The 18,684-nt window shown below is 57.9% G+C and overlaps 1 protein-coding gene across 1 annotated transcript in view; it reads left to right on the top strand.

Annotated features, from left to right (window-relative positions):
• Positions 1-18,684, top strand: part of CRAMP1 (cramped chromatin regulator homolog 1) — a 55,305-nt gene that overhangs the window by 15,220 nt on the left and 21,401 nt on the right. The window contains exons 4-6 of the mRNA XM_044234209.1: positions 2,287-2,440; positions 8,276-8,359; positions 11,185-11,233. Coding sequence (XP_044090144.1) covers positions 2,287-2,440; positions 8,276-8,359; positions 11,185-11,233 — 287 coding nt within the window. The remainder of the gene's footprint in view (positions 1-2,286; positions 2,441-8,275; positions 8,360-11,184; positions 11,234-18,684) is intronic.

Genomic DNA, 18,684 nt, shown 5'->3' with positions numbered 1-18,684 from the left:
CTCATTTCAAGAGTAGAAGTTAGCCATCACCTGCATATGACACCCAGTGCTCATTCCATCCCGTGCCCTTCTTAACGTCCATCACCAGGTTACCCCACTGCCATCCCCTTTCCTCCAGCAACCCTCAATCTGTTTCTTAGCATTAAGAGTCTTATGATTTACCTCCCTCTCTGATTTTGTCTTTTTTCTCTCCCTTCCCTTGTGTTCATCTGTTTTGTTTCTTAAATTCCACATGTGAATGAGATCATACCATGGTTGCCTTTGACAGACTTACTTTGCTTGGCATAATGCCCTCAGGGTCCATCCATGGTGTTGCAAATGGCAAGATTTCATTCTTTTTGATGGCTGAGTACCTGTAAACACTGGGATGCAGGTGTGCCCCTTCGGATCACTACAGTTGTATCTTTGAGGTAAACACCCAGTAGTGTAACCGCTGGGTTGCAGGGTAGCTCTTTTTGTAACACTGGTTTCCACAGTAACCGCATTAGCTTGTATTCCCACCAGCAGTGTAGGGGGTCCCCGTTCTCCACATCCTCGCCGACACCTCTCATTTCCTAAGTTGTTGCTTAGCCGTTCTGAGGGGTGTGAGTTGGTGTTTCATGGTGGTTTTGAGTTGTGTTTCCCTGATGCCGGGTGATGTGGAGCACTTTTTCGTGTAAGACCTTGACAGTTTTGAAGACTCCTGGTCTGTTAGGTTGTGGAATGCCCCTCAGTTTGGGCTTCTCTGAGGTTATCTCATGATTAAGTTTGCATTTTGCATTTTTATCAAGAATACCATGGGAGGGGTGCCTGGGTGGCTCAGTGGGTTGAGGCCTCTGCCTTCGGCTCAGGTCATGACCCAGCCCCGCATTGGGCTTTCTGCTCAGCAGGGAGCCTGCTTCCCCCCTCTCTCTGCCTGCCTTTCTGCCTGCTTGTGATCTCTGTCTGTCAAATAAATAAATAAGATCTTAAAAAAAAAAAAAAAGACTACCATGGGAGTGTCAGGCTGTCCTGGGCACATTCTGTCTAGAGCGCGTGGTGTGCTCTGTCCTATCTGGTGGTGTGAACCTTGAGGACTGTGTTCAGGTGCCCCCTGCCAGGTCCCGTACTGACTCATTTTTTGTTTTGTTTTTACTTTTAGTCTATGTAAATAGCCTGTTTTTCATTTTTTTATCCACTAACTGTAGCAGTCATGCCATTTTTTGCCTGAAATAGCTGTGATTACATGGTTTGTCCAATGATTTTCTGATTCCATCTTTCTTTCTATACTTACTGGAGATCTCGTGCAAGAAAGAGATCTCTCTTCTCCCTCATTTAGGTACGAAATCAGTGATTTTTTTTTTTTTTTTTTAATCTGCGTGGACTCGGGGACACGTAGGCTACTCTCTCCCCATCGGTTCCAATCCCTCTTGGTTTTGCTGCCCATATTCTTGCAGGTTTGGCTCCCGGGAGCCTCTCCAGGTTGGTTCCTGTTGTGCCCAGGCACTTGCACACTTTCTGGGTCAACAAGATACTGCAGGCTCCCTGGAACTTGTTCCACTCCCATCTCTTCATGGTGTCCTGGTTCCTTCTGGGGAATGGGATTTAGAAGCCAAGATGCTGGTGCTGGGGGTGCTCGTGCTGCTGGGCAGCTGTCCCCTGCGGGCCCACCCCACGTCGTCTGTCTTGGCTCCAATGGAGAATTGTAGCCCCCACACGGCGCCAGTGGTGACCGTGTTCTCCGGGACGCCGGTTCCACTCTGAGAATCCCAGAGGTCTCAGCCCCGACGCGGAGGTGTTGAAGGAAGGGGCGGTCCATGGGACGTGTGGTTCTCCTACGAGGTGCGCATCCTCGCTGTGCACTTGGATATAGGATATGTTGCATTTGATGGAAGCAGTGGGTGTTTCTGGATGGTTGATGTGTTGTTTAGATGAGGCATACCACACTGCCCTCCTCTGCCCTTGTTGTATGTGTTCTGTGTGTTCCTGTGATCGTCTTCTCGGGTGGTCTTCTCGTGGTCTCTGGGCCCCTCCGTCTGAGGGATGAGCGTCGTGCTCTCCCACTCCAGGGCCCTTGCCTCTGGGGTCTCCTGTGCCCTGATAGTTTTATCCCTGAGTTTCCACTGATGCTTTATCCGTTGTTCGAATTGAAACCTGAGGTTCTAGGGCGGTGAGGTTGAAGTTCCTGCACAGAGAAGATCCGTGAAGGAGGTCTGCTTGACCACAGTGGTCTCCTTTCCCATTTCTCCTGTCTCGGGAAGGGTCTGTGCATGCAGAAAACTGCCCTGTTGTAATCTCTGTGCTTTTACTGTGGACTTAATTTTCCAGCATGGGAAAGACTTTGAAGCCATTCAGAACAACATCGCCCTCAAGTATAAGAAGAAAGGCAAGCCCGCGAGCATGGTGAAGAACAAAGAACAGGTCCGGCATTTCTACTACCGCACGTGGCACAAGATCACCAAGTACATTGACTTTGATAACGGTGAGTGTGCTCGGCCACGGCTGCCTGCTGCTCAGGAGCTGGTGCCCACAAGCCCTCCAGATATAGCTGTGGCACCACTCTCACCTAGCCACGTGGCCAGGGACCTCTGTGCCTCGTGGCACTTAGGCTGCTGGTACGCCCAGGCACCATTGATTAAGCTGAATGGAGAGGAAGCTGCATGGGTTCTGACGGACCCGGGTGCCTGGGCGTTTGGGTGCCTGGGCGTTTAGGTCCCTGGCTCAGCCTGGGCCCGTGTCCCACGCCGGGAGGGCAAGGTCCCCGGTCCCCCAGGAGAGGCAGGGTACGGGTGCGGGCTGGACAGAATAGACACCCCTCCCCCCCCCCCCCCCCCCCCCCCCCCCCGTGCCTGTGCTTCTTGCCCAAGGGGAGCTCCTTGGGGTGAGGGTGGGACCAGGGGGCGTGGGGAGGGCCTAGGGGAGGGCTGGCTTTCTCAGGGCTCTTGTCTGTGTTTGAGGCTGGGCTCAGAGTCGTGCCGTGTGCGGTTCACATGTTGGGTTCACATGTCCCAGTCTGCGCTCTGAGTGGGCTTTCTGATCAGCCCCTGTCCCCAGGGGTGGGTGTGGCCGCCTCCTATCTCTACTGGTCACGCCTGCCGCACCCTCATCGATCCACCTTTCTTGGCCCTGTTCTTGGTGTCCACAGCCTCACTCCTCTCCCGGTCATTCCAGACGTTTGCTTTCACTAACTTGGCTAGTTTCTGACTGTGCAGTTAAAGTAGTCTGAGTTCTGACGTAGAACGACCTGGCGTCTGGTCTGTCACTCCCCTTGGAGTCTTTGCCACTGTGAGGCCTTGGTGTGAGCCCCTTATGGCGGATCTCCCATGTTTCCCGTGCACTCGCTCTGGGCCTGTCGGGGACGTCTTGGCCATGCACCTGCCAGCGCCCCCCAGGCCGACCCATCCGACTTCCCGCCCTGACCCTTCCTTGGGTCAGCATGTCGCGACCTGGGGTTCCTCCTCCAGCCCGAGAAAGGCCCAGAGAGCACAGTTCAGGCAGTCTCTTTCTGTAAAAGGTCAGATGGTAAATATTTTGGGCTTTCCTAAACTTTGGGGTTTGCAGTCTGTGGAAACTCTCTGTAGACAGAAAGTAAGCAGGTGTGTGTTACTTCGTTCAGAAACACTTCTTTCACAAAAAGAGGCCGTGGGCTGTGTTTGGCCTGTGAGCCATAGTTTGCGGACCCCTGCCCTGGAGAAACCCTTCCCTGCTGCCACCGGCCAGTGTGGGAGCCCTTGGGGATGGGGCACCCGAGCTCCAGACAGTCACAGTTGTTACCTGACTCTGTCACCTGAACGTAGTTCCCTCCAAATCCTTGTGGACATCTGTCACCAGTCAGAGTCTTGCTGGTTGTACCTCAGAGGTTTTCGGGTCTGTTCTTACTGCTTTGTCCCCTTGGTCCTATTTAGATCGTCACTGTTCTGCCACGGCCCTGTCCCACTGTTCTGAACCTGCCCCTCACGTCTCTGCGTGTCTGATCCCTGCCTGTGCCCCTGGACTCTTCGTGCTGACACGCAGGCTGGTGGGAGCAAGCTGTTTACCATCCTGGTGCCCACGCTGCCACCCCCACCTGGTCCGCCTCCCTCATCCTGCTCAGCTTCCTAGGCCGAGTGCCTGTGACGTTCTCCCCGAAATCCCACCCTACGTCCTTCTCTGCCCTCATCCTGCTGCCCGAGTGGAGACCGGCTTTGCCTGTGGCTCAGTAGATGAGAAAACCCAAGTGCAGCTGTGCAGGCCCTCGCCCAGGCCCCCCAAGACAGCCAGTGGGAGAGCCGATAACCCCCCTTCTTCCCAGGCGCCCTCTGCATGTGCTCAGCATAGCCCCCGCCCCACGAGTGCCGGCTTTCAGGCCACTTTTCTTGCCACTGTGGGCTTTTCTCTCTGCTCCCTGTTGAGTGATGTCATTGCAGGTGAACACATTTCACTTTTCCTTTCAGACTGACAGGTCACTTCTGGTGGCTTCGAATAATGCATTTGTGGACATCCCTGTTCACAGAGCACTTTTCTTCAGAAACGCTTTCTTCGGGAAAATCGTATGGTTGAGATCAACTTACTTACCTCTCGTTGTGAGTGCTGATCGTCCCCTGCGAGGATCAGGGTCCGTCCTGCTGGCCTGGCTGGCTGCTGCTTGCCATGTTTCCCATTAGGCTCTGTCCTTGACTGAGGCAAGGAGGAGCCCCTGGCAGTTGAGCACACCCCATCCGGGGGCAGTCCGTCTCCCCCGCAGGACCCCATGGCAGGGCCTTCCCTCTGCCAAGTTTACGGCCCCACCAAGCTGCTCTCTGGCCAGCACAATGCTCTTGTTTTCACGAGTCCTTTCCAGGTCCCTTTCCAGCTTGACCACCTTCCACGTCACCTCAAGCGGTGTCCTTCCAGTCTTCATAGGGGACACGTCTCAGTGTTTACGACAAATAGGAGTTGCCGACTAGGAGGAGGGCTCAGCACCCCGAGTTAGTTCCAGCCCCGGGGTCCTCCAGTCGAGCCTGGCACCTCCATGGGGAAAGTAGATCAGGAAGGAGCAGTGGGTCCAGCATCTTGGGACAGCGTGTCCGTCGATGTGGACGGCCGTTCATTCTGGAGACCTGTGGGAATGGCCTGTTGACTGCCATGCGTTAGGGACTGTCCCTTGGTCTTTTGCTGATGCTCTGTTGTTTATTGGGTTTGGGGTCTGTATGAGCATGAATAGGAGATTCTCTGCTGGCCTGGGAGTGTGCTGGCCAGTGAGTCATGTCTTGCTCTCGAGCAGAGTGTCACCGAGCCGTCCGCGTACCTGCTGGCTGCGCGTGTCCTTAGTTCTCTGCGCTTCCCAGATACCAGCACAGCTGCACAGCCTTTTGAGTCTAAGACTTGATAATGTCCGTGGTCTTTACGAAGCCCGTCCCTGCCTTCTTCCACAGTGGCCTGTGTCCCTGGCATCCTTTACCTGAGCCGTGTGCTTCCTGGTGGCTCTGCCTGGGAAGCGTCTACCTTCGGCTCGGGTTGCGATCCCTGGGTGCTGGTATCAAGCTCCATGTCGGGCGCCCTGCTCAGCCGGAGCTTGTTTGAGGATTCCCTCTCACTTTCTGTCCTTGCCTCCACACTCCTTCACCCCAGGACATGACCCCGTGAGAAGAGCCTTCTTTCTGTTGAACTGTCGGTTCCACCAAAGTTTTGTATTTATTTGTTTATTTATTTAGATTTTATTTATGTTTTTGAGAGAGAGTGCGAGCACATGTGCACAAGCAGGGGGAGGGGCAGAGCAGGAGGGAGAAGCCAGCTCTGCCTGAATGGGGATCCCGATGCGGGGCTTTATCCCAGCACCCTGGGAGCATGACCTGAGCTGAAGGCAGAGGCTTAACCCACTGAGCCACCCAGGTGCCCATCTACCAAGGTTTCTCGCTGGTCCTGGTGATCTCTCCATGTTGGTGGCAGCAGGGTGACCACATGAAGCCCGAGGGCTACCTGCCCCTTTGTGGGGCTCTGGCAGTTGCCTCGGCTTGGTACTGCCCTGCTGTCCTCCCTCCTTATGCCTGGATCCTCTTCCTGTCTCTGCGGATTTGCCTGTTCTGGACGTTTCATAGCGGCAGTGTCCCATTGTGTGGCCTCTCCCTGTGCACCGTGCTTTCTCAGCAGCCTGTCCACTTCGTGGCCGCTGTTAGAACTCTTACCTCGCGTGGCCGACAGATCCCACTCTGTATGTTCCACGCTTACCTGTCTGCTGCCTGGCGGTCTCAGCATCCGGAGCAGCGGTCCCCTGTGAGAGGCCTGACAAGGCCTCGGTGTCTCTCCGGAGATCCTCCAGGAGTGGTTGGCGTGACTTTAGCAGAGTCCCAGGCTCCTGCCGGCCTGTGTGAGGATTAGAAGCTTCTGTTTAGATCATTCGTTCATGATCTTATTTTCACTTGCTGACACGTTTTTGGTTTCCTTTCTTGGGGAATTTTTTTTTTTTTTTAAAGAATTTACTTATTTATTTGTCAGAGTGAGAGGGAGAGAGAGCGAGCACAGGCAGACAGAGAGACAGGCAGAGGCAGAGGGAGAAGCAGGCTCCCCGCCGAGCAAGGAGCCTGATGTGGGACTCGATCCCAGGACGCTGGGATCATGACCTGAGCCAAAGGCAGCTGCTTAACCAACTGAGCCACCCAGGCGTCCCCTCCTTTCCTGGGGATTTAATCACACACCCAGAGTGTTGGGAGTTCGGAAAGGGCTCTCTGCGGAGAAGCCAGAGAGAGCCGTTGTGAGGACAGTGGACGGGCTGAGTGAGGACGAGTTGCCCGGGTCACTGCTCGGTGACCACAGACTGTGCGGGCCCGAGCTGGCGGGTCGCCCTCAGGTTTGGCCTCAGGTACGTGGAACTCAAAGCAGCGCAGTGTTCAGCGCAGCGGGATTTGTTCTCTCTGTTCCAAGACCGCAGGGAGGTGGTGGGGCGGGTGCAGGGACAGGGTCTGCCCTCTTTCTGCTCGGCCCTCCCAGCATGTTGCTTGTGTCTAGGGCAGCCAGGCAGCAGCTGGGCAGGGCAGAGGGATGGGCCACAAGGAAGCGTTCGTCCTGAGTCCATCTTCAGTCCTGTCCGGAGCCTCGGGACATCTCCCGCTCACACCTGAGGCCAGGACGTAGTGGCATGGTGCTGTCTAGCCCCAGGACAGGCTGGGATGCGTGCCGTCTGACCTGGATGTCTTGCTTCCTGAGTGAAGCGAGCCTGTTGGAAAGGAGCTGGGAAGGTTGGGTGTTGGCACTGAGGGGGGTTGGGGCGGTGGTTCCTCTTCTGTATGGCCCTGAGCCCTGGGCAGTTGGTCAGTGGTCAGAGATGGCGCGACATGTCCGCGTCCTGGGTCCCGGAGCTGCAGGCCTCACACGGAACCCGGGTGTGTTCTGTGTGTGCGGAAACAGACAGTCCCACCCCACCTCCTCTGCCTCTGTGGAAGCTGGCCATGCTGACATCCCAGTCTGTCCTCCAGGGGACACCGCTCTGCTAGTGAGGTCTCGTTTCCTAGCCTCACCCCGGTTTCTTTGGTCTAACGTATTTTAAAAATTTGAAAAGCAGCCCCTTGTTCCTGTGTATGTCTCACTCCGTTTCCCCCCAGGGGCTGATGTCCTGGGGGACCAGTGCCTCTTCCAGTTGGCAACGGGAGAAGAATTAGGCACAAACAAGTCAGCTGTAAGAGATTGGGAGCAGGGACAACAGTCAAAAAGACTGCTACTACAAGCAACTCCACAGTCTCCCTTTCATTAGTTAGAAGTAGCCAACAGAAGGACGGATGAAGGTCAAACGTTAGTCACCTGTCTTGCGGACAAGCAAGGAGGATAAAGTTTATAGTTAACCAAACACATTCAAAGGGCTCTTCTAAAAAACAACAGGTGCTTCTGGGAAGAGAAAGGAACGATAATGGAAAAGGGAAGCAGGCAGTATTTTGTTCCACCCTGAGCTGACCCGGTGTTCCCCGGTGCTTGGCTTCCCTGTAGCAGGCGGTGTTCCGCCCTGGGCGGGCCAGGCGTCCCCGGCTGCCGGGCTTCTGTGAAGGGGCGGCCTTCTGCCCTGAGTGAGCGGGCATCCCCAGCTGCCCAGCTTCACGGTTGTCTATCGTTCTTCTCCCCAAAGACCTGTTGCCAGTATATGTTTTTCTTAAGGCCATATCTAAATGCACTTGGCAACTAGTAAAATCCTCCAGGGGTTATAGTTTAAGTAACAAATTGTTCCGAGGGGCAGTAGCAGACCAGTGCACATTGGCCGAAACTATGAGATGAGCTGCGTTCGTGTCCCTCACACTGGTCCTGTGCCGGGAGCTGGCCACTGTCCATGTGGGTATCTTCCATTGTAAAGCTCTATCTCGTCTTCGTCTTTCAGTGTTCTCCCGTGGGCTGAAGAAGTCATCCCAGGAGCTGTACGGTCTGATCTGCTACGGCGAGCTGCGGAAGAAGGTCGGAGGCTGTGAGTACGGGTGCTCACGGCTCTGGGAGTGATGCCCCCGTGTGCTTGCAGCCTCTCCTGATGGGGCCTGCTCTCCTTCACCGCGGGTCTGTGATGCCCGGGCTCTTTTCCCTCCGACAGGTGCAGTGGGCCCCCACATACCTGCACCGGCACTTGGTGACACATTGTTGACACTGGTCATGTCTGTGTGTGTGCCCCACCCCCGGGCATACTTTCTTGGTCGGCATCTGAGGAGGGCCCTGACATTCTTCCTGTGTCCCCTGAGCGCAGGGGCGTTGTCCTGCATGCCCATAGTCCTGTTACCCCGCAGGCTCTGCTGTCTTACCGAGTCTCTGCCTGTCTTACCGGAACACCCAACACCCGGTCCAGTCCCGTCGGTTAGGGATGTTGTGCTCTGGCCTTCCGGGGGCCCTGAGTGCCCAGTGGCCTATCTTGCCACCCCACGCGGACCCAGAGTAGGGGTGCCCTTGTCTCTGCAGGTGCCACTGGCCACCCTCCCACAGTGGAAGAGTGCTCACCCACAGGGCCACACCAGAGGCCCAGTGAGCCCCATGTGAGGGGATCGTAAGCCATCTTTTCTCTGGTCACCCAGCCACTGCTCGGCAGGGGTGGTTGGATGGGGGTGTGGAAGCAACAGAGGGACGGATGGATGGGTGTTGTGGTTCATGGACTGCTCTGCACATGCTGGCCTAGAATAAGGCAAAAACCAGACAGGAGGCTTGGCGCTCCAGCCCCATCCTCCCCGTAGTCTGAGCACTTCTCTGTCACCCGCTGGCTTCTCCTGGGGGGCTCCCGGGTGTGGTGCTATACAGGGCAGTGACTTCTCCCAGCCACTGCTGTGTGGCCCCTCCTTTGTCCCCGCCACGTACAGGTCTCAGCCTGTGCACTCCTAGCCCATCTGAGTCCTTGCAAGGCAAGCCCAGCTCTGTGACCTTGGGTGGTTTGCCATTGTCACCCCCCCACCCCCATCCCCGGGCAGCGCTGGGACCCTGGCCCCAGGGGCATCTGTACTTGGACCTCCTCCCCTCTTTCTGACACTCTACAGCTCAACTGACCCCTCCTGCTGGTGAGGGTCTCCCCCATCCTTCTTGACCCAGGCACCTGTCACACGTCCTTTGGACCCCACCTGAGTTCTTAGGGCCCTGCACCCCCATGGGGCTGGCCCAACTGAGCCCCACCTGCCCCGCACCCACAGCCGCACTCACTGGGACGTGATTGTGCACAGGGAAGCGGCAGACTTTGGGGTCGCTGCCTCCTGCAGAGACTGCTTGTGGGCAGGCGCTCCCGGGCTCTGCCAGAATTGCGGTCAGAGCATGCTTTTATTTAAGGTGGTGTTCCTAGCTGAGGTTTCTGGACCCTTATGAGTCCTGAAACAGTGGATGTCAAGTCTCTGCTGTGTCCCTAGGACTCGGACACAAGCTCCGTGCGTCAGCAGTAGGGCTGCTGTGCTGGGGGTGTCCCTGGGGCCGAAGAGGCTCCACCTCGATGAAAATAAGTTTCGTACAAGGCTCCTTGGCTATGAGGTTGCAGGTTTGCCCCCAGGACTGTGTCTTACACCCAGAGCTTATTCCTGCTGCCACAGCGGCCTGGTGTTGGCACAGGCCATGGGGACACACCAGCCACCTCCAGTCCTCACCCATGTGTGGGGCGGCTTTACCCTGAAGGCTGGGTCCTGGGATGGTGCCCGTCGCATGACTGAAACCTGGTGGTTGACACATCTCCATCCCTGGGCCTCTGTTTGTCTGTCTGGCCTGCCATACAGGACCGATGGGACCTTCGCTCTCCTTTTGGCACTGCTTTCTGCTTTCCCTTTGATCTCTGCTCCCACGCCCATGGACCTGCAGGACAGTCTGGCCTCCCAGTGGCGCGCCTGGCCCTGCAGACCCTGCCTTCCCTGGGGACGGCCTGCTGTGCTGCTCACCCCTGGGGCTGCTGGGACCTGTGTGTGCCAGGGGAGGGCTGCGCCCTCCTCTTTCCCTTCTGTTCAGAGGCCCATTTCTATCCCTCTGGGACTTGGCCTTGCTGTCCTCGTCACATGTCTTTCAGTGATCATTCATCTGTAAAGCTATGTTGTCTTCATTTTTTTTTTCTTCTTAAGATTTTATTTATTTGACAGAGAGAGAGAGAGAGAGATCGCAAGTAGACATGGAGGCAGGCAGAGAGAGAGGAGGAAGCCGAGCAGAGAGCCTGATGTGGGTCTCAGTCCCAAGACCCTGAGATCATGACCTGAGCCGAAGGCAGAGGCTTAACCCACTGAGGCACCCAGGTGTCCCTGTCTTCATTCTTGAAAGGTGTTTCGCGGGATGTAGAGCTCTGATGCGACCGTTTTTCTTTCTTCACTGTGAAGATGTGGCTCCCGCATCTGGCCTGCGCGGTTTCTGGGGAGTGCCCGCTGGCCTTGTGTCTTCACTTTTCTGGGGAATGGTTACTTTTCTCTTCATCGTTCACCCACCCTGGGGATCCGGTGACCCAGAGCAGACCTCGGCGGGCCCATGGATGCCCAGAGCCCAACAGGAGAGGCCTGCCTGCTAATGACCCTGTGGGGGATCTGTGCGCCCCACGACTTGGGAGGGTGGAGGCTCAGCGTAGGAGTCTGGCAGGGAACATCCAGCGTGTGGAGGCAGGTAGTGTTCCCCTGAGATAGTCCGGGTGGATTGAGATGATGTGCAGGTGGGGACGGCGCTCTGGGTCCGGCCTTTGGGAGGAGCAGCGGCTAACGCCGGGCCTGTGTTCTGGAAGGCCGTTATCTGATAACAACTTGGGAATCTTCATGGGTTTTGTTCCATAGAGCTTTGTGGTCACGTTTATTTGCTTTTCCTTTAAAGGTATGGATGACAAGAACGCCACGAAGTTGAATGAGCTCATTCAGGCCGGGTAAGTGGGGCCTGCCCCATGGAGTGCTGCTGCGGATTTGGGACGTATGCGGGCTTCTCTGAGGCCCAGACCCTGGGACTTGTGGTTTTCTTGCCTTTTCTCACTGGGGCACGTAAGGTGCCGAACTCCCTGGGGTTAAGCGGATTGCCGCTCAGAGCCCTGGGAGAGCAGGGGACTGCGCCCGGGCTGCTCCCCGTCTCCTCCTCCCCTAGGGGCCCCCTGGCAGGGTGGCAGCGCCCATGCAGCTCTGACCACCTCACGTTCCTGCCCTGTCCCCACTTGTGTTCGGGCTGGGAGTGCCTTCTCCTCTCGCTCCCGCCGTCCTGTGGCTCCTCTGGTCCTGTTCCTGCACTGCGCCCGCCGAGGCTCTGCACCCCTCGAGGCTGGGCCGGGTTTGCCCCTGAGGTTCTCCAGCTTGCTCCGTGCTGACTGTTGCTGCAGCAGAGATGATGTGTGACGCGTGCGTGGTGCCCCATTCAGATTTGGCCTTCGGGGCCTCCTTTACTCTGTCACCCTCACCGTTGGGCCCTGGCTTCGTGCTGGTGTCTGACTCTGGGCAGCTCTCCAGCCCTGTAACCGCCCGCTCCTCCCCCCTCCCAGAGCCCTGCTGGGACCATCCTGGTGCTATACTTCTCTTCATGCCGCTCTGCGCTCTCCTTGGGCAGTGGGAACGCTCCTCGGGGCCTTGGCGAACCTTCTTTGGGGAGGGATTCCAGATCCAACCTGTCCCCCATTTCTGCGCCCCAGTTTATAAATACGACAGTTTATAAATAGAGATAAAGCTCTATACGACATAGAGCTCCTCTGTGTCCCAGCCGGGAGGCTGCAGCAGCCCTTCCTGGGAAGGCCCCGACCTCACACTCTTGGGAGTCCCTCTTGGTTGCCTTTTGCTCCTCTTGCCCGTCAACCCTCTGCCTCTCCCGGCAGGTGCCCTAGCCACGCTGCTGCACGGCCCGGACCCTCCCCTGTTCCCCGGTCTGCGGGTTCTTTGTGCACGGCCTTCCCCCTGGTGTGGCCCTCATTGACGGCTGCCGCCGTGTCCCTCCCCTCGACCCTCCAGAGCTCATGCGCTCCGCCTGGATCTCTGCCCCCTGTCCTAGATGGACCCACAGGTCGTCCCTGGGCCCCTCCCAGTCGAAGGCTAGCTATCCCCTGGAATGTCAGCAGGACGTGGCCTTCTTGCATCTCTAGTCTCCTTTCTCTCTCAGCCTGGTGCTGGCTGGCCTGCACACTGGGCGTGAGCACCTGACAGCTAGGGCTGTGCACCCCGCGCATTGGGCGTGAGCTCCTGACAGCTAGGGCTGGCTGGGTGGTTTGTGCCTTGGCTCCAGCCCAGCGTCTAACGGTACAGATGCTCCCATTGGGCTCCCAGGGGCTTATTACCATGAACTGCCCCCTTGGAAGCAGGCGTGGTAGTGACCAGGCCATGTGTGTGAGCGCCATGTGGAAAGAGCGGCGTTTGCCCAGCCTGCCATGAAGGGGGTGGGCAGCCTTCACTGCCAGTGTCCTCGGGCAGGCGGAGCCTGTTGGAGGCGTGGGGCCAAGCTCCAGAGTGAATGACTCTGGCCGCCACTCCCCAGCCCCATTGACCTGCTGCAGTCTCAGCGTCTTACTTCTTCCTGCCCTCGCACAGGCCCTGCTGTTCTGGGGTCAAAGCTGAGTTTGTGGGTGCTCGGTGTGCCATGCGTGCCTCTGGGGCAGCGTTGCGGGAAGACAGAGGCTCCTTGGCAGAAGTGGTTGCTAGTGTTTGCGTCTCCCCCGCCAGCAGGAGAGCTGTCCCGCGAGCAGGAGCGTGCTCCCTGGATGTGATTTGGGGGGGCATCTCCTTCCCCTTCTATTGCACTTGCCCCAGACTCAGGGCCCGAGCCGAGATTCCTGGTTCTTTGTGCTCAAGGGCGTTGGGCACTGGTTTAATGGAAAACTGTGCATTTGCTTGGCTTTGAGTTAGTCTCGTTGCAGGAGCAGCACAGAGAGGAGGTGGCCTCCCGGCTTTCTGGACAGGGGTCTGCCTCACGGTCCATCGACTTTGGGGAAGGCATGTTGAGAAGCGTGAAAGCGACTTGGTGGTCGGTTTTAAGGCCTCCTGGAGATTGGAGAGGCCCTGAGCTGGGGGCCAGAGGGACGAGTAGCCAAGTCCCCACGGTCTGGGCAAGGGGCCATCATATTAAAGCCTGAATGCGACATGACTGTTGGGATGGTTCCGACCCAGGTAGGATGCAGGAGGTGCGTGTGCACCTCACGTTTGCCTTAGATATTCAGCGCCGCGCTGTTGGGATGGCCTGTGGCCAGTAAACAGTGTGCGTCCGGGGCAGGTGGATCAGTAACCGGACTGCTCTGGGGGGACCAGAGAGAATGTTCCCGGGCCGCATTCCCCACAGCCGGTGGAGATACCCGGCCTGCAGGGAGGTCATCATAATCCTCGCTGTGGGCTGCGTGCAGGAATTCCTGAAGGGGGCCGCGTAGGGAGGCGGGAGGTGGCCGGCCAGATGTGATCCGAGCCCCCCAGCAGCGAAGTCAAGACAGTGGCTGAGAGCGTGGGGAGGCCCGTGTTCTCCCGCTATGAAGGCATGGAAGTGGGGTTGCAGCCCGAGGCACGTTGTGTCTCCCCTGGCTGCCCTGGCACGGGACAGCCGTCGGGAGAGCTTGCAGGCTGGTGTGCCCGCTCCCCAGTACCCCCGGGTCAAGGAGGGGGAGGGGTGTTACCACGCGGGCCTCCCCGCATGGCTCCGGCCAGAGAGGAGAGTGGACGGAAGTGGTGTTGTTTGTCACAGTTGTGGGTGGAGAGTCTCAGGGCACTGTCCGTGGAAGTGTTTGCAGACAGCGGGCATGCAGTGTGTGTGTGTGACCCACCCTGTAAGTGTGCGTGGCCTCTGACCCCACAGTCCCACGGCGGAGAAGGTGTTAGGCCAGTGGCCAGCCACCCTTGTAAGGGTGCATACCCCAGCACACTAGTGCTGGTAGAGGGCGGCGCAGAAGGAAGCACAGGGCCTGGCGGGCTGCGGGGTGCGTTCTCCTCTTTTGAAGCGAGATGGGGTGAGTGCGTGGCCGCAGCGGGACAGCTCCATGAGTAGCTCTCGCCTCACACCAGGGCCCTCTGGGGGTGGTGGGCCTGCAGGGCACCTCCGTTTTTCAAACCAGCCTTGTGTTTGAGCATCTCGGAAGCGAGCTTCTGTCCTGTTAGAGGAGGGAAGTTCTGCGCTGGGAAAGGGTGTTCTTGTTAGCTCTACGCTGGTGTGATCTCTTTTGCCCTGTGGAGCCTTATTCGTGAAAATGCATTTGTCTGTATTTCTGGCTGCAGAAGTTCACTGTCTGTGGCGTCAGCCTTGGGACCTCGTGCTGAGTGGCTGCTGTCGCTGCCTGGTGGCCAAACTGTGTAGGAGCCCTCGGAGGGTTGTGGGGTGACAGCGACACCCCTAGTGCTGGCCCTGGGACCTCGAGGCGGGGACAGGTGGGAGTCAGCCCCACCACAGAGCTCGTGAGGCCCTGGGCTTGAGGAGTGTCCTGGACAGAGGCTGGGTGCCCTCGGGTCCTGCTTCCCAGCTCCTTCCCACAGGCCCCGTGGGTGGCAGGCTGCACGCCTCGCTGGGGCTAAGGTTTCTGACTGCTGTTGCCCCCCTCTGCTGCCGCTGCCCCGGCCCCGGGATACTCCCTCCCTTACCCAGAGACGGGCTCTCCCTCTTCCCCTGGCTGCGAGCTCAGACGCCGCCCCAGCCCTGAGCCTCCACACCGTCTGCGTGTTGTGTGTCTCTCCCGTATGACTGGCCAGCTCGGCATTCCCTTGGGCACCGTGGGAGCTTACCTGTCGGACTCCGGACCAGCCCATAGCTCCAGAATAGCTGAGTGCCAGGCACCGGGGCCAGGTCAGTCGGGGCTCCAGGGAGCCCCTCACAGATCGCAGGTGGGGAAGCATGGTGGTGCCGTGTGCTGCCGGCTCCGCATCTGCTCTGAATGACGTGCCCGAGAAGCAAGGCGGTCACTCTTTCAGTCTCTCAGAAAGCTGATCGTGAAAAAGCTCAAGCATCAGAAAGGTTGAAATAGCAGTAAAACAGACCCTGTCTCCCCTTGATCTGGATTTACTGGTGGAGGAGCCACCCACAGGCTGTGCTCACGTGCAGTGGCACTGGGTGGTCAGAGAGGGCGGTCCTGTGTGTGCACGTGCTGTCACTTGTCCTGTTGTGCTTTCCATTCCCTTTCTCCCCTGCTGGGCTGTGGCCTTTTCTGTGGTCTGCGGTACCGGCCGCTGTCTGGAAGCGGGTTGTGAGCAGGTGCCTTCTTACGTGTGTGGCAGGTTAGATCGAGAGTGACAGTGGAGCAGTGTCTTGTGTCCACCATAGGCTCCCTGCCCTGCAAGACCCCCGTGCTGTCCTGACTCGCTCCCTTCCGAGCCCTTTCGGCAAGGGTGCCTTTTCCTGAACGTCACCGAGAGGGTATCACCCAGAAGATGGTCTTTTCACACAGTCTTTCATGTCCTGTTCCAAGTGTGAGGAGGTGCACGGCGCAGACACGGCCAGGTCCATCACCCCCAGGCTCCTCTGCTGCCCCTCTGCGGTCCCCACGCCCACCCAGCCACGGCAGCCCCCTAGGGTCCTCCTCTCCCGGGATGCTGTCCACGCGGGGTCACACCACGCATGGCTGTCTGAGGTTGGCAGTTTTCCACGTAGCGGTGTGTGTGTGAGCTCTGTCCCTATGGGTCTGGAGTTGGTGCCTCTCCCTGCAGCGTAGCATCCCCGTGGCCGCTGTCCCGTGTGTTTCTCTGTCCCCCAGCGAGGGGCATGGGCTGTTCGCAGAAGGAGCTGCTCTAAACCTTGGTCTCCGTGTGTTCTTTCCGTGGCACCAAGGCAGACGGGTAGGGGTGTGGGTGCTGGTTTCCTAGGGAGCTGCCTGTGGTCTTCCAGGTCGGCCCGTCGCTGCTCACGCTCTCCACACTGGGCCTCACGGGTGGGAAGTGGTGTCTCCTGGCAGGGTTGGTCTGCATGTCACTGGGGACTGGCCACCCTGAGCATCTTTCTTGTGCATGTCCGTGTCACCCTTCTGTCTCTCTCCAGTAACCAGCCTGCTCAGATCTCGCTCCTGTTTCCTTGTCACCGAGATGAGAAAGTTCTCAAAGTGCTGCAGACACAAGTGTTTGGTCGGGTGGGTGTCGGCAGTGTCTTCTCCTGGTCTCCGGCTTGTCCTGCCTTCCTGGTGCCTATCACGGGCGGAGGGTGGGAGGAGGTGCTCAGTCCTGCTGAGGCCCCGTCTGCCGTCTTCCTTTATGGGCTGTGACTTCAGTGTCATCTCTGGGAACTCTTTGTCTCACTCAGAGTCATGGTGTTGCTCTCTGCCTCCTTGTTAAAGTTCCAGGGTTTGATGTTTCTATCCGTGGTCTGTGACATGCAGTTCGTGCCGTGGTTCATGTTTGTGGTCCGTGGGCATCTGTGGAAAGCGCCGTCCTTCGTGTGAGGGCCGCGGGCCGCGTTGCGTGGGTCTGTCTGCGGGTTTCCCTCTCGTTCCACGGCTGGGTGTGTCGCCTTCCACCAGCAGACGCCTGTTTCCGAGAACAAAGCCAGTGGCCCGTAAAGGTGAAGGAGACATGGGGGCCGTCAGTGGGGTGTCAGTCAGGAATGGCTCCTTTACTTGCCGTGGAGTGCCAACGCAGCTAAATTCCCGTGCTGCCGCTGCACGCTTCCTCAGTGGTCTGTCAGCGTCCTCTCGTTGGAGAGCTGTAGGACTCGGGAGCAGATGGACCAAGGAGCGCCCTCAGGTCGCCCCTCGTGGCAACAGTCCCAGGCTAGCGGCATAGAGTCAGGACGTGCTTACTGGGCTCGTCACGTGACTTTGCAGAAGGGAAAGCCAGACTCCATGCCTGTAGAAGAGCTAGCCTGTTTCCTGTTTCGTCAGAGCAACAACATGGGGGTGTGTGGGGGGGTGGGTTGCCTGGGGTCCTCTGTGTGACCTTCCGTCAGAGTCAAAGTGCAAGCCTTCTGCAGATGGTGTGTCTTAAAGCCGGGCCGCCCGGCCTGGTGGTCACCCTGCCGTGGCTTAGCTCCAGGACGGACTTGCGGCTAGGGGGCACGGACCGCATCCGGGACTGTGGCCAGGCCCATGAGGCCTGTCCGCGAGCACGAGCGGGGCTTTGCCTCGACAGCTGCTAGCCTCAAGACATTCGTAGGACCTCCGTGTAAGAGAAGAGAAAAGAGAGCACGATCTGAGATGTTTTCTGGTCATACAAAAGGGGGCTGTTCAATTTCACTTTAAAAAAAAAACCTAAAAAAAGGAAGTCAGAAAAGAGCAGTTTAACGGAAAATGTAATTATCGCAAACACAGGTGCCCCGTGGCGCGGCCGCGCCCACCCTGTGTTGTTGCTCTGGCGCAGATGGGACAAGAAGTGATGGGCCTCTGCCCCCGGGCCCCACAGCTGCTGGTGGGACCGGCCGCGACCGAGTCCGCCTTCCACACGCCCACGGCAGCTCTTAGCTGCCTCTGTTTCCCCGGGTCAGGGGGACCACACCTCAGGGTTTCACTCTTCAGCGGAGCGAGGTGTGCCTTCCACACAGACTCCGTCCTCTGAACCACGCTGCCTGGCCCAGTGAGGGGAGCAGACTTCTGGTGTCCTGGTCTCTTCGACAGGCGCCCCTAGCTCCACGCCGCTCATGGTGCTATGCTGATCGCCGGCACAGAAGGGACTCGGCCAGGAGGCGGCTGGGTGCGCGGCATGGCGGCTACATGGGGGCCGTTAGCGGTGGGGTCCTGTGAGACTGGCTGCCGCAGGCTGATCCTGCCCGCATCCCACCGCCATCCCGGCCTTCTAGACTCTCTCTGGGAGCTTCTGTGAAATCTGCTGTGGGGGTTTCAGAGCTCTTTCTCTCCCCAGGAGGAGGGCGGTGCAGCTTTGTTTCCTCAGAGGTGGGAGTTGTGTCCGAGCCGGCTGCAGCGCAAATGTGAGCGCGCCCGGGACTTGTCCGGGGAGGGGAGGGGGCAGCCAACGCTTTTTGTGCACCGCTGAGAGTACCAGGTCCTCCAGCTGTAGGCAGGACTGTTCCAGAGTCATGCTTCTATAGTTCTGTGCGTCACACACAGATACAGCCGCATGCACACCCAGTGGTGCAAACCCTAACCCCTGCCACCCTGTCCGCCTTTTGTTCCAGAAGTAACCACAGACACAGGGTCCGTGTGTATCTCTGATTTTTTTTCCACGGGGAGTTCATGTGTGTAAATGTATAGATATAATACGTGATTCTTTTTTTACACGCTTGGAATTGTAGCACATACGTCCTCTAAGTCCCTCACTGGGTTTTCTTAGAAACAGAGTGGCCATGACACAGCAGCTCTCTCCTGGAGAGGTCACAGCATTCCAAAAACTGGTTAAAACAGTTAAAAAAGCAACTTAAAGCATACCAGACCCTGCTAGAGAGTGTGAACCTGTGTCTGTAGCCACTGGTTGGCTGGCCAGAGCTGCCTGTGACGTCTCA

This window comes from Neovison vison, chromosome 14, assembly GCF_020171115.1.
Source record: "Neovison vison isolate M4711 chromosome 14, ASM_NN_V1, whole genome shotgun sequence".
In the NCBI taxonomy this organism is placed as follows: Eukaryota; Metazoa; Chordata; class Mammalia; order Carnivora; family Mustelidae; genus Neogale; species Neogale vison.
Note: the sequence above shows the minus strand (reverse complement) of the source record. Positions and strands in the feature narration are given on the sequence as shown.